General features: G+C 35.4%; 1 protein-coding gene across 2 annotated transcripts; it reads left to right on the forward strand.

Moving 5' to 3' along the window:
• The first annotated feature begins 4,847 nt into the window (after window positions 1-4,847).
• On the forward strand, window positions 4,848-12,873 carry LOC120334501 (large ribosomal subunit protein mL65-like). 2 transcript variants are annotated; one of them, XM_078109597.1, is made up of 11 exons: window positions 4,848-5,025; window positions 5,256-5,555; window positions 5,679-5,836; window positions 6,752-7,006; window positions 7,546-7,755; window positions 8,215-8,359; window positions 8,717-8,852; window positions 9,294-9,465; window positions 10,076-10,207; window positions 11,895-12,058; window positions 12,536-12,873. In XM_078109597.1, exons 2-11 carry the CDS (start codon window positions 5,327-5,329, stop codon window positions 12,672-12,674), a joined length of 1,740 nt encoding a protein of 579 aa, XP_077965723.1. In that variant the 5' UTR covers window positions 4,848-5,025; window positions 5,256-5,326; the 3' UTR covers window positions 12,675-12,873. The 2 variants fall into 2 exon arrangements, with proteins under 2 accessions (XP_077965723.1, XP_077965722.1); XM_078109596.1 differs by having other exon boundaries at window positions 5,280-5,555.
• The last annotated feature ends 339 nt before the right edge of the window (window positions 12,874-13,212 follow it).

Raw genomic sequence — 13,212 nt, forward strand, 5'->3', positions numbered from 1 at the left:
TATTTAGCTATTGAGCAACAGCCCAAAACAAGTGAAATAAGGAGATTAGGACATTTCTTTATGCCCGGCAACTAGCCGGCTATGAACGACGAATTACGTGAATCTTATATCGACGGTTACATTGGTATGAATGTGGAATGCAAGGGCATATTTCCTGGCCATGCACGGCATGAAAAAAAGAACACCCGCAGAGAACATGGAAAAAATATATCTAAATGTGAAGGCGTTACTGCATAAAAACTTTATTGTATTTATGTATCATAAAAATTACGCTGACGAGATATTAGAGGTCATTAACATGGCCCAAACAAACGAATTCGTACAAAAAGTAACCCACATTAAAATGGAATCAGTGTACGTAATTTTATTCTTCAAAGAGCACTTGAATCTGAAGCGTTTTTTCCTTGCTCAAGTAGAACTATTCTTTTGAATGATAGAAATTATATTTTGGGACGAGTCTATGTCACAGCAATGTCATTGGTCACAGTTATCAAAAATCGTTCTTCCCTGTCATGTAAATCAGGTGATCGGCCAATATTTTTGTTCCGATATTTTCACATCACAAATCGGACACATCCACATTTACAAAATTTCTGCTTATTCATAAAATCCAAACTTGGTAAAAAGTTAGATAACTTGGCCGTTTTACCGATGACGGATCGGTCTACTGTACACAATGCGACGAACATACACAATGCGTTCACATCTTCATTCCCGTATTCAACTGATGTACTATGCAGCATACACATTGGGGGGAAATTCAATAAGTTATTTTGATGACAAGGTTTGCACCGACGAAAATCAGTTGTTAATCAAGATTTCGGTTTTTTTTTCATTGCCAAAATTGAAACGAATTTGATTCTAAGACTGAGAAATCGCATACAAAGGTATTGTTGTTTTCCTCAAAAACAAGGTTTCTTTTTTTGAATAAAAATAATTTGGTAAATAAAGTCGCATACAAATGGATACCTGCGGACAAATGACGACAACGAGTAGCCTATCTCGTACTGAAATGCGTTGTCAGCTGGAGACAAAGTAAGCTTTCAGATTTAATTTCATGCTTGGTGATACTATCAAGTCATCGTATGCCAATGTAAAAATGGAACTGTTGAGCTACGGCCATACACGTTGTTTATACATACCATATGCCCGATTTTGTTGTCCGTATACATATGAATGCAAAAGATGGAAGTCGAGAGAAACAAAAACTTTAACACATTATTTTACAACATGTTCAGAATTAGGCAGGGTATTTGAAATTTAGGAGGGTTATTGGGTTATTAATCCCCTATAGGGGGTTTAAGGAAATCACTGGACATAGCCATTGTAGAACATAGCGGACATTGCCATTTAAGTAGAAACATAGCCGATATTGCCGTTTTAGTAGGACAATATCGTCACGCTAATAACCGAATTGCGTAAGTCATTTTTAGCAGTTTTGAGAAAAGCGTAAAAAACTTCCTAATGATATTGTTATGCCATTGTGAGTCAATGATTTGCCATAGTTCAATTTTTTTATCGTAGCCGGATTTAAATTAATTTGTATGACGCAGTTAAGTGACGTCATAATGGCGCACTGTGACTTAGGCAGAAATGTGTCTATGACTTGGGGACATACGCAATTTTGCAACTTTACTATATGCACCAGTCTTAAAAACTAAACATCCCAAAAACGAATGTAATTCTCAGTATCTACAATGTATAATCCCCAAAATAGCTAATCAGTTTCAATTACATTATTTTTTATGTTTAAAAATATATATTTCATCAATATAACACGTTCTGCACACCCACCGAAATAAGACTAAGATTAAATATAAAGAATAAAACAGCAATGCCCCCATTATAAAAGCCAACCAAGATGAACTGGACTCGGACAGTGAATATCACAAGTGTACGCCTTCCTATACTGTAGTATTAATTCAAATTAATACGCGCTAAGCTAGAATCCGAGATGCAAAAACTCGAAATTGCTTCGCCGAGGTTATTTTTCCCTTGTGGCGTCACAATAGTCCCGCGGTAACAATAATAATTCCTTATGACGAAACAATTGCACAAATGTGCATGTCATACTAAATCTCCATTTTTATGGGTTTCGGAATTCTTAAAATAAAATCTGAGGTAACAGGTACGCAGCACTACATTAATACCTATTTAATAAAAAACTCAAAATCGCCAAAAATGACTTACGCAATTCGGTTATTAGCGCGACGCAGTGTCTGGTTTGATTTCAAGTAATATCTGTCACGAAAGAATATATTTTTGAAGCGCAATCAAACGCGAGATGCGGAAAATACAACGGTAATTCTCGGGAATTAACTTTAAAATAACTGAAGGCTTTATATATATATATCTTCTTTAAAAGAACGCCACCCATGCCACATAATAATAGTCTGATTAGAAAGGTAAATTCTCGTTGTTTATTTAATTTAAAGTAAGTAAACTCGCGATATTTCGATCACTTTTGGGTTTTCTCCGACTTTCGGCCCGCGAGACCTCCTCAAAAGTTTTTGCGGTTCTTCAACCTAGCAACCTTGAACCACCTTGAGGTAGAACACTAAGTACCGGTAAAATTTCAAACTACAGTTGTGACCTATATACTTTGGTATTTTAATTCACGTTGAGACTGGAGGCATGAATCTTTATTTTCACACTCCCTCATAATTAGAGCTCAACTGATTTTGCGCGTTTGTCGATATATCATAGAGACAGATATTTACCATAGGTTGTGATTATTTTTAATGGATGATCCACTTATGTGGTTTATTATTTTTATAATTAAATAACACATAAGGGGGAATCAAAGTGCACATTTGCACTCGCAGGTTTTTAGCACGCGCGGACGTTTACATCAATTAATGTTTGCTCCCCAGGTACATTTTTGCAGCCACAGATATTTGCACCCACGGACATTTGCACCCACGGGTATTTGCAAGTGCGCAGGGGCACAAATTAACAAGACTGCAAATGTGTGAAGATTCAAGTGTATGTGAGTGCGAGTGTACTTGAATGCAATTATACGTGGGTTCAAATGTAAGTAGATGCAAATGTACATAAGAGCAAATGTACGTGCAAATTGACGCGGCTGGGTGCGAAAGTTGAAATGTACGCCGATGCAAATATCCGTGGGTGCAAATGTCAATGGGGGCAAATGTACTTGGGTGCGAATGAACGTGGGTGCAAATGTACGTGGGTGCAAACGTCCATGATTGCAGATGTTGGTGGCTAAATATCCTTGGGTGAAAATGTTCATGGATGCAAGCGTCCCTGGTGCAAATTACGTTTATGCAAATGTACTGTACATGGGTCCGAATGTCCGTGGGTGCCAATGTACAATGGTTGCAAATGTTCATAGATGCAAATGCACGGTACGCGGGTGCTATCCGGATGCCTAAATTTGTGGGTGAAAATGTAAGAGCACAAATTCCGTAGATGCGAAAGTATGCAGGTGCAAATGTTCTTGTTCGTTGGTCGGTGCTTTACGCTTGTTCAAGCAAGGTTCCGATGTTCCACACTTCCATGAGAATGTGCGTGTTCTTCTCCTCTAGTTCAGTGCAATGCAGAACCGATAGGGAAGACAATTTTAGTAGTGACATAGCATTTTGATGAAGACATTACCACGGGGTAAGTAAGTAAAAGTTTATTTCGATTTTCCAATACAACAAAACAATACATGGCAAAACAAACAAATGTACGGAAAATCAGGAAAGTGGGCAAAATCTAAAAAAGATTCAAGACGTGCTGGTGCACGTGCCCACTTACCCCAAACAGCAAACAACACATTGAGATAAATTGAAAAAAAGGAACACGGAAGATAATTCGGGCGTAAATACTTGGCTGAGGATGTGGCAAACAACACATTGAAGTAAATTGAAAAAAAAAGGAACACGAAAGATAATTCGGGCGTAAATACTTGGGTGTGGGTGTGGAGTTTTATAATGGAGCGTAATTTCTACTATATCTGTACATATAAATAACGAGAATTGTAGAACATAAACAAACAAGCAGTGCGCAATATGTGGTAATTAATTTGATTACAAACGCACTCAACTAATAGTCTACCGGACGATAAACAACAAGGATAAAAGCACCATAAAAGAAAACAACAACAAACGAAGTAAAATATGACAAGAGCATTGCCCTGGCGTTACAACTTCAGTTTTAATCAAAATTCATGTGCTTAGTGTAAGTAGTATTTTTTATGCAATCTACCTTCAAATATTCGTTACATTTGACTGTTCATGTTTTTCCCAGCTTCGACCAGTTTTCCATGATAAACTCCACGCATGGCCCAGCATGATCTGATACGAACTGATCCATATCGTATCAGTACTGTAACCGACAACATCGTTTTGATTTAAGTTTGTATGTATCTTCTCAGTAGGTTTTATATTCGTCTAATTTCCAAGTTTTCGTCCAAATATTTCCTACTCCAGTATTCCACCGTTGATGTTTTACGTCCGCACCCGACGGCGGTCTCAACAGATAGGGTAGGGTTTTAGAATTTTATTAGGGACATGTCGGACGTTAAACGTCACATTTAAAGCTCTATTCGGTCACGCATGTCACAGAATGTTTTTATCTCGGGGCCTAGATACCGGTACCTAGTTTACCGGTGTAGGCCTAATTAGTTTAATATTATTAGAATTGCAATGTTGGTTTTTGATCAGCAAACATGAAAAGGCCAAGTGTATTTTATATTTCAGTATAAATATATAAATATTCAGCAAATATGTTAAATATACAAGACAATATGTTCAGATGTTTGATCTTCTCAAATTTTCATTAACGTTATATTTACATTTAATTATTTTTCTTTTTCACGCTTTACCAAACAAATTATAAATTGATATCTTAAATTATAAGCTACAAAGTTATTTCTATTTCTGTATTTATTGAAATTCAAACTTCTTAACTTGCAACTGAAAGAACATGTCTCAGACATTGACATGGCAGTAGGAACTGATAAATGTCCATAAACCAAATAACTGCATAAGGACTGAAGGACCTAACTTACTTGACCAGGTATTATAATTCTGTTGGTTTGGTTATATTATCTTCCTTTTTTATAGGCCTGGAATTTTAGTGTTGATGGCATTTTGTTTTGGCAGTTTTTTCATTTTTAATATTTCAGTATTTGGGTTATATGATATGTTACAAGTAATGTCTCAAAGAAGGTTTAAATTGGAAATTTAAGGGAAATAAAATTTTTAATTTTCTATAAGTGATATATTTATTAAACAACTGTTTTACAGAAGCGAATTTATTATTTTACAGAGCCGACTCATCCATCTGTCCATCAATTTCAAAATATCTGACTTCGGGTATGGAGTTACAAAGCGTCTTGCGTATCAGAATGTGCCAAAAGTTGTGGCTGCAACATAACATACAAAAATGTAGCTTTAGTACATGTGCTTCACTTTGGCTTAGACAACCTATTAAAAGCAAACGCAGAGTTGTTTTTAGTAGCCCATTGGCAGCTAAAGCACAAAAGCCGATATATCCTCGAGATACTAAAGAAGTTTTTTTAGCACAGAGACGAAGACCACAATGGGGTTAGTTATTTCTACTTGTAGTAAAAGAATTTCATCATAATTATAATTATTGAAACACTCTATTGAAACACTATTTTCATCACATGTTTACTACAAAGTGTTCAATATTTCTTTTCTGTGTAGATTTTCCACTGGGAGATGATCAGCGTGCCAGTTGGAAACATAAACAATGGTATGATCCATACTTCGATAAATGGGTACCAAATTTTATTCCCCCAAAAATGAAAACTTTTTCTCTTTATAAAAAAAATAAAAGAGGAATTATTGAAGATCAAGAAACAGTGAGTGTGATATTATTTTGTTTTTTATATATTTTACATTAACTAGGACAGGATCTCCTTATTTGTCTTCGTGGAATGGGAGCCGATTAGACGACTTTTATGGTGAACCGCCACTCTTTCTGTTACCATACCATGTTGAAATATGGGAGCATTTTACTGGCGATTCAATTCAAACGCATTAACTTGAGGGTGTAAGAAGCCGTGACCAACCAGCAGTAACATGAATCTCTAAAGGGTTTTAGGAAATCTAGCAAATACAATATTTTTGCATCATATTATCTCCAACATGATTGAAATCTGCAAGCCATTCCAGATAATTAGAAAAACTGTTATCTTTGCCACTACGCCCGAGTGTCCCTCACTTCACAACCCATTACCTTTACAACACTTCAAGTTTATCAAACAGATGTGTTTAATCAATGGACCCACACAATGAAAATTTGGACCTCCTGAAGTATGCGCACCAAGATGGCACACAACCTGAACTCAGGTTGTGTACCAGGTTAGGGTTCAGGTTATGCGGCATCTTGGTGCGCATACTTCAGGAGTACCGAAAATTCAATTGTAACTGCACTATAAACTTATTTTATAATACCAATTAAAATATACCACACCAATAAACTTTCTAATCTATGAGATCAAATCATGTTTGTTTCTTTGTCATGCAAACAGGACTGACTTCTTTAACATCTTACCATGCCTGACTATTTCCAAATAGAGTTTTAAATATGTCATGGTCACGTCTGCCATGCCCTAGTAAAATTTCTAAATCCCTACTTCGTGGTATTGTCATCATTAAAATTGGAAACTATTGTTTCCAACGGTTTGTTTTGCACCATGTAGAAGTAAAATAGATTTATAGTTACTTTTACTCCATTTCACATTTTTTTACCTCACTGCCTCATTTTTTTGCAGCTGGAAAACAAATTTAAGCTTCTACTTGACCATGATCGTAAAGCAAAATATATTATTCCACCTTTGAATATGGAATTTACAAGGAACGCATCTTATTATTATCAACATTTAACGCACACTAAGTTTGTTCATGGAATGCCATACAATATAGAGTCTATGCAACTTGAGGATTCTGTCATAGAAAATTTTGAGAGTTTCTTAACAACGGCAATACAATTGGAGACTCATTTTAGCAAGAAATCATCAGTTGAAAAGGTTGGACATAAAGCCGGCTATTCTGTTAATTTTACTAATTTTATTACTCTTCAATTTTGTTGTTACCATCACTAATCTATGGATGTTTTAAAGTGAGGATATCATTGTCTAATTTAGTGTTTCTTAACTGATACACAATAAGAAAAATTTCATATTTGTTATATAATTTATTTATATTTTACAAAAATAATGCCATTCTCATAGTATCTTGATATTATCATGGTAATATGTTAATGTTTGATGAAAATATTTTCTCGTTTATTATTTATAACTTCAAACATTTAGAATAGGTAACATAGTTAATAGTGATTTGTTTGAGATGCATCGACTTGAAGTTGAAGAAAACCATAAATGACCAGCGGTTACATGAAACAAACTTATGACGGCGAGAAATTCCTCCAACAATCCTCTTGCACATTATTATCCCCCCAGAGGTTTCAATACTCTGAACATGTGCAGGGCAATCAGAGATATGATGGCAAACATATTCCCAACAATGAGCTTGTCGTTGAGTCTTAAAATTTTTATTGTTATTACAGAGTCGGAAACAAAGAGCTGACAGACTTCTTTCCAATATTGTACAATATTTAATGGATATAACTTCATCGCAACGTATTTTTGAAGGTTGTGAATTGGACCGTAACCCAGAAAATTCAATGTTCTGGCAAAAAGGCCGAGGTTTCCATAAATATACAATGAGAGATGATTTACCTATTACATTTCAATCACACGACAACCCTTTGTATCAGGTTTGTCACATATCCTACATATGTCTTGATTTTTTTAGCTTGGTCTATTTTAGTGGAGCCTGTGGAGTGGACATGATCTTTCCCAACTGAACCCCCACTAATCGCATTTAAGACCTGCCGAAAACGTAACTGTGAAAATTAAGAATAGTAGAAATAGAATATATTAAAAATAGAAAATAGTAATGTTTATCTCGACTATTTTGCATCACTAAATTCAATGAATTCAACAATGTAATGTTCTACCACGATTTCTTCACAGAAAAAATGCCAGGGAAAGTAAGTTATTGTCTCCCTTATTCGATATATTTCAGTCCGAAGCTATTGATAAGCTAACTTCAGAAAATAGGCCAAACCACTCATCGAAGCCGCCCCCAAAAAATCAGACTGAAAAATTGGGACTAAAAACGACTTATTAGCTCAAAAATATGATATTTACTCTTCAATTCATTTTTTGTTAAGATTCGAACACAGAAACCACTCAACGAATTTACTCCGTGGATGGAAGAATTCATGTTGAGTGGAGAAATACCATTTCCTGATGATGACATAATTCCAAGTTGCTATAGGTTATTTAAAAAACATTATAGGAACACTGTCACACCAGGTATATATCAGCTTTGAAGTGGAATCTTCTAAAAAACAATTTTTTGAGCAGACTGAGCATCTGCAATTTTATTCAAAATGACTCTCTCGAGTTACTGATGGCTTTATTTGTAGTGAAGGTGAGGGGAGTGCATCATGGTTCTCCATCGAGGGGGCCACAGAGTAGTTGGAGAGGGCCAAAAGGGGGGGCATGAGGGCTAAAAGCCCTCGGACAGGGACCCAAAGCCATTATAAATTGGGAACCACTGGTATAAAATATTTGAAAAAATAATTTTATCTGTGAATGTAACATGTACCATATGTGAACATACATGAGTACATTTGTTTTCTGATTTTATATATAATTTTTTTTTTGCAGGATTCCGATACCAAGCTGGTGAACTTCCATTAAATTATCAAGAAGCATTAGAAGAAAACAAACTCCTTGATCTTCCCCCGCCTATAACTGATCCATGTCAATTCGGGCATACACAGTTTATATCATTACCAGAAAGGTAGAATTGTCAAAAAATATTCTGCTATATTGTATAACAACTCGCGAACCTTCATGCTAGGGGGAATCATTTTTGTTCAAGATAAGCAGGAACAAGCGTCTAGCACAGTGTTTCCCAACCCAAAATTGGGTCGTCTGAAAATTTTCTTGGGATGCTTCTCGCTTGTTTTATCAACAAAATCCAAAAAGTTACTGATTTTTTTTTTTAGTAAATGGTATTTGTATTCAAATGTTGCTTAATAGTATATGCGGAAAGTATCACAATGTAAAAACTTGCTTAGGAAAAGCCACACCTCGATTCCAAAAACCTGCTTATGGCAAATAAGCTAATCTTTCCTACTTTGAGTTTTGTTTTATATCAGTCATTTCATTTTGTGACCCTAAAAGTTCTACATGTCGCCTAGTATCCCTGGGTCGCGAGCATATCCTTTTATTGATACAGCTTCAATCGAGACTGGTACAAAGCCAACTTGGAGCATTGTGACATCACAGAAGAAATAGAAGAGCATATGAAAGCCCATGGAATAATGAGCGGATGGACTTGGTCTGCTCCTGTGGCTTATTATATGGGACATTGGATGGATAATGACATCACAAAACCAATATGCGTACAGGTATTTAGTTTGTAATGATTCGTTGTTGGAAAAAATGTCAAATACTCCTCAGTTATTGTTTGCATAGCGATATTATTTTTGTGAACAGAGTATCTTTTTTACTCAAAATAACTATCTTTATACATGCTTGTAGCATGTCTTATTGTTAATATTTAAGTTTAGCTTTGTAATACTGCTCTTTAGTTAGCTACTATATAATAATTATTGTATAAAGTATAAAAAAGGAAAATACATCTTTTTAAAGTCATTTATTGGGTATAAAAATTTTTCCCCGTTCGTGGTAATTATTGTAGCTGACTGAAAAGGCTTAAAAATACTTACTGGGATGTAAGAATTGAGTGTTTCGGGGCTTCATCGTAAAAAAATTTGACATTTCAATTTGAGTAAAAATGCATTTGGTTCCTTGGAGACTTGAAATGAAACTAAGTAACTAAGCCTAATCATATGGCAAACCATGGCCTTCCATCCGGTTACCAGTCCATGTTGGGTATGGGATTAGTAAGCCAGTTAATTCTTTCGGCATTGACTTCATGGTGGAAGACGGCCGTAAGGAAATCTTTATATTTTTCTCTTGCATATTATAGCCACTTAACCACTGAATTATTTTTAGACAGTTATTACTGATGGAGAATATATCTCATTCTTCTGTTATCAACTCAATACTGTTGCTATTGATCCGGAAAATTTGGATGAAAAAATCCACGAGAAGAGAAATATTTGTTATGGAACACCAATGATGAGGGTAAAGTATTTTCACCAGTATTTTTGCTCTTTCTTTGTAAAATAACAGTAATTGGTGAAATCCTAATTGAAAAAGTTGACTGTTTAATTAAGGATGTCCCTATGAGTGTCTAATTGTCAATATTGATATAATATCGATCGAAAATCCACTGGGAGAAACTAAGAGAAGTGGAGTCTGCCGGGCCATACATGCAACAATATTCTAATATTCATTCCCTCAAAAAAGCAAATCAAATTGCACTTGTTCAAAAAAATATAAAGTCTTGCTAGTCAGTAAGGTTAATAGATAGAGATGAGATTCAAAGTTGTATTGTTGAACAGGTTCTTATTTGAATCAAACTTGCTAAAAACAGCTTCCCTTATATCAAAAACTATTCATAACTTACAGCTACATAACAATACAATAACACAACAATATGAAAACAAATTGAACATTATATTTGCTAATGCAGTGGTTCTCAAACTTTTTGGTATTGTGACGCCCTCCAAAAATATGCACAGGTTGCGACTCCCCATAAAAAACGCCTTGATACCTTTCAATAAAAGTCATTTTTTCGCAATGAGTTTTTAGACAAATGATCAAAATATAACGATAGTCAGTGAAATCGCATTCAATGGGATGGGTGAATTTGATTCTTTTTACAAATGTCCTTAAACCTCGGTGTGAATTTTGAAAGAGCCGCACGCAATTTCCGCACAACTTGGACTCGAGATTGATATTTCATGTAGCAGGTAGTATAAGTTCTTCAGCAATTGTATGAATTTTTTTACATTTGGCAATACGATTTGTAATTAAATAGGATTCTGATAAAGCCTTGATTCCACGCTTTTTGTTGCAACTGAGAATGCGATGTTACTAATTGCCGTTCAAACTTATTGGTTAACATGCTTTCACTAAAATCTTGCAGCTTTCCCTTGCCATTTTGTTAAACAGAAGAGAATCCAAAGTAGCTTTTATTATACTTGTGAATCTTCTTTTTGGAGTTTTCTTGTTCAGTATCATATTTACACATGTACATTTGTGTACACTTGCACCTGATATTTCCATGTTTATAAAAGGATTAGAAATGAATTGCATGCATGGCTCAAGCTGATTCAGTCTGTGTGTTGTCATAATTGGAACAGTATTGAATGAACATTACTAAGATCAAATATAAAAAAGAATGATCGTTACAATATTTAGTATATCTCCAGTTCTTACGCGTGACTCGAGCGGGAATAGCGACAATTTAGACTTTTTCTATGCACCACGTGTACAGTTCTGCAAAAGAATAATGGTTTTGCGACGCCCTAGCATTTATGAAACGACGTACTGGGGCGTCGCGACACCCAGTTTGAGAACCACGATGCTAATGCATTTACCTCCAAGCATGCTGCATCAACACGATACACTGACTTACCACAGTGTGTGTGGTTACAACACACCTAATATTATGCTGTCAGTTGTGGTGCATGTTACTGCAGTTGTCTAACTTCTAAAACAAGAACAAGTTCGCTAATTATCACCAAATTTCTAAAAACTCTTACTTAATATTATCACTGGTGACAGCCCCAGGAAAGTAATTCTTGTGAGGAATCAGTTTTAGTAATGTGCAATTTACTACTTGGCTATTCAGAAACTATTTGTGCTACAATACTATTTTAAGCATGATGTTAATTACTATTTTTCTTTTTTGTCTTTTTCACAGCTTTATAATAAAGTTGAAGGCACCGATGATGTTCAATTGTATCGTGATGTAACAACTTTACTTTTAAAATTCATTCATAATGGTTGTGATAATAAGGCAGCAAATATTGATGATGTTATCGAACACAATAAGTCTTTAGAAGTTCAAGAATTTGATTTGGAGAAGTAAGATGATTTTTTTTTTATAACGTGTTCTTTTTGATAAATGAGCAGGTGGAGTCAGAGATTGATAATAAAGAGTTGGAATTAAGATGATGGAGTCGCCTTTTGAAAATAGCAGATTCCATGTCCACCTCAACTAGTGTAATAAAATCAGCTAGGCCAGGGCTTCCCAAACTTTAAGCTTGCGACACCCAATATATTGAAATTTTTGCGACCCTTGTTAAGTCGGCATTGTTATGCAAGCGTTTTGTCCTTCAGGCATTGCCATCAAAGTCGGCATTGATATGCAAGCGCGTCGCTTCTCTGATCGAAATCTCGAAACTGAGATTTATATTTTGCACTAGTTTTAATAATTGTGCTTCGAATGAAAAGTTCATAAAAGTATAATGGATATAGTATGAAATAGGTGTAATCTCAGTAATTTTGAAATGAAATGACAACATTAACGCTGTTTTAAGGTAATAATATCTTTTTTTCTAGTCCGTTGATTGAGTTGCAGAAACCAAAGCATGTTCGGGAAAAGGAAGAACGGGAAGCTGTACTCCAAATAGCGAGACAGGAAGAAATTGCTCGAAATAAGAATTTGAAGGACAAAGTAATTGATTGGGTGAAAGGATGACGGGAGAGAATCTAGTTTGAGGAGAGTACGAGTCTTGTTTATCAATCATTCGACACACTACTACCTTCGGATTTCAGTTCCAAATATGGTCTTGTTCATCAATCATTCGCTACGCAACTCCTTTGGATAACAGTTCCAAATCGAAATAATCTTATAGGAATGAATGAATCCTTTGAATAAATGACAATTTTATGAGCAATTGTGCTTTATTGATTAGGTCAGCTTGCCAGATCTGTGTTGTTTGGAGATATATGCTTCTAGTAGGAGTATAGCTGACCAGGCATGAATCGCATGGGAACCAAATCCACTCGTTGCTTGGTTGTATAGAGTTACTCTAGCCTTGTTAGAACCAAATGTCTTCGCAAATTAATTTTGGATTCGCCCCAGGAAGCACAATAAACGACATGTCGCACACTACACTTCGATTCTCCTCGAATGTGAGGAATAATAAATGGTTTCAAGTGGTTGAACAGCGGCAAGGTTTACTCCCCCAGCTTGCACGAACCTTTTTTCAAATGTCATTTTCCCACTTTTAATA

Source organism: Styela clava, chromosome 15 (genome assembly GCF_964204865.1).
Source record: "Styela clava chromosome 15, kaStyClav1.hap1.2, whole genome shotgun sequence".
Classification (NCBI taxonomy): domain Eukaryota; kingdom Metazoa; phylum Chordata; class Ascidiacea; order Stolidobranchia; family Styelidae; genus Styela; species Styela clava.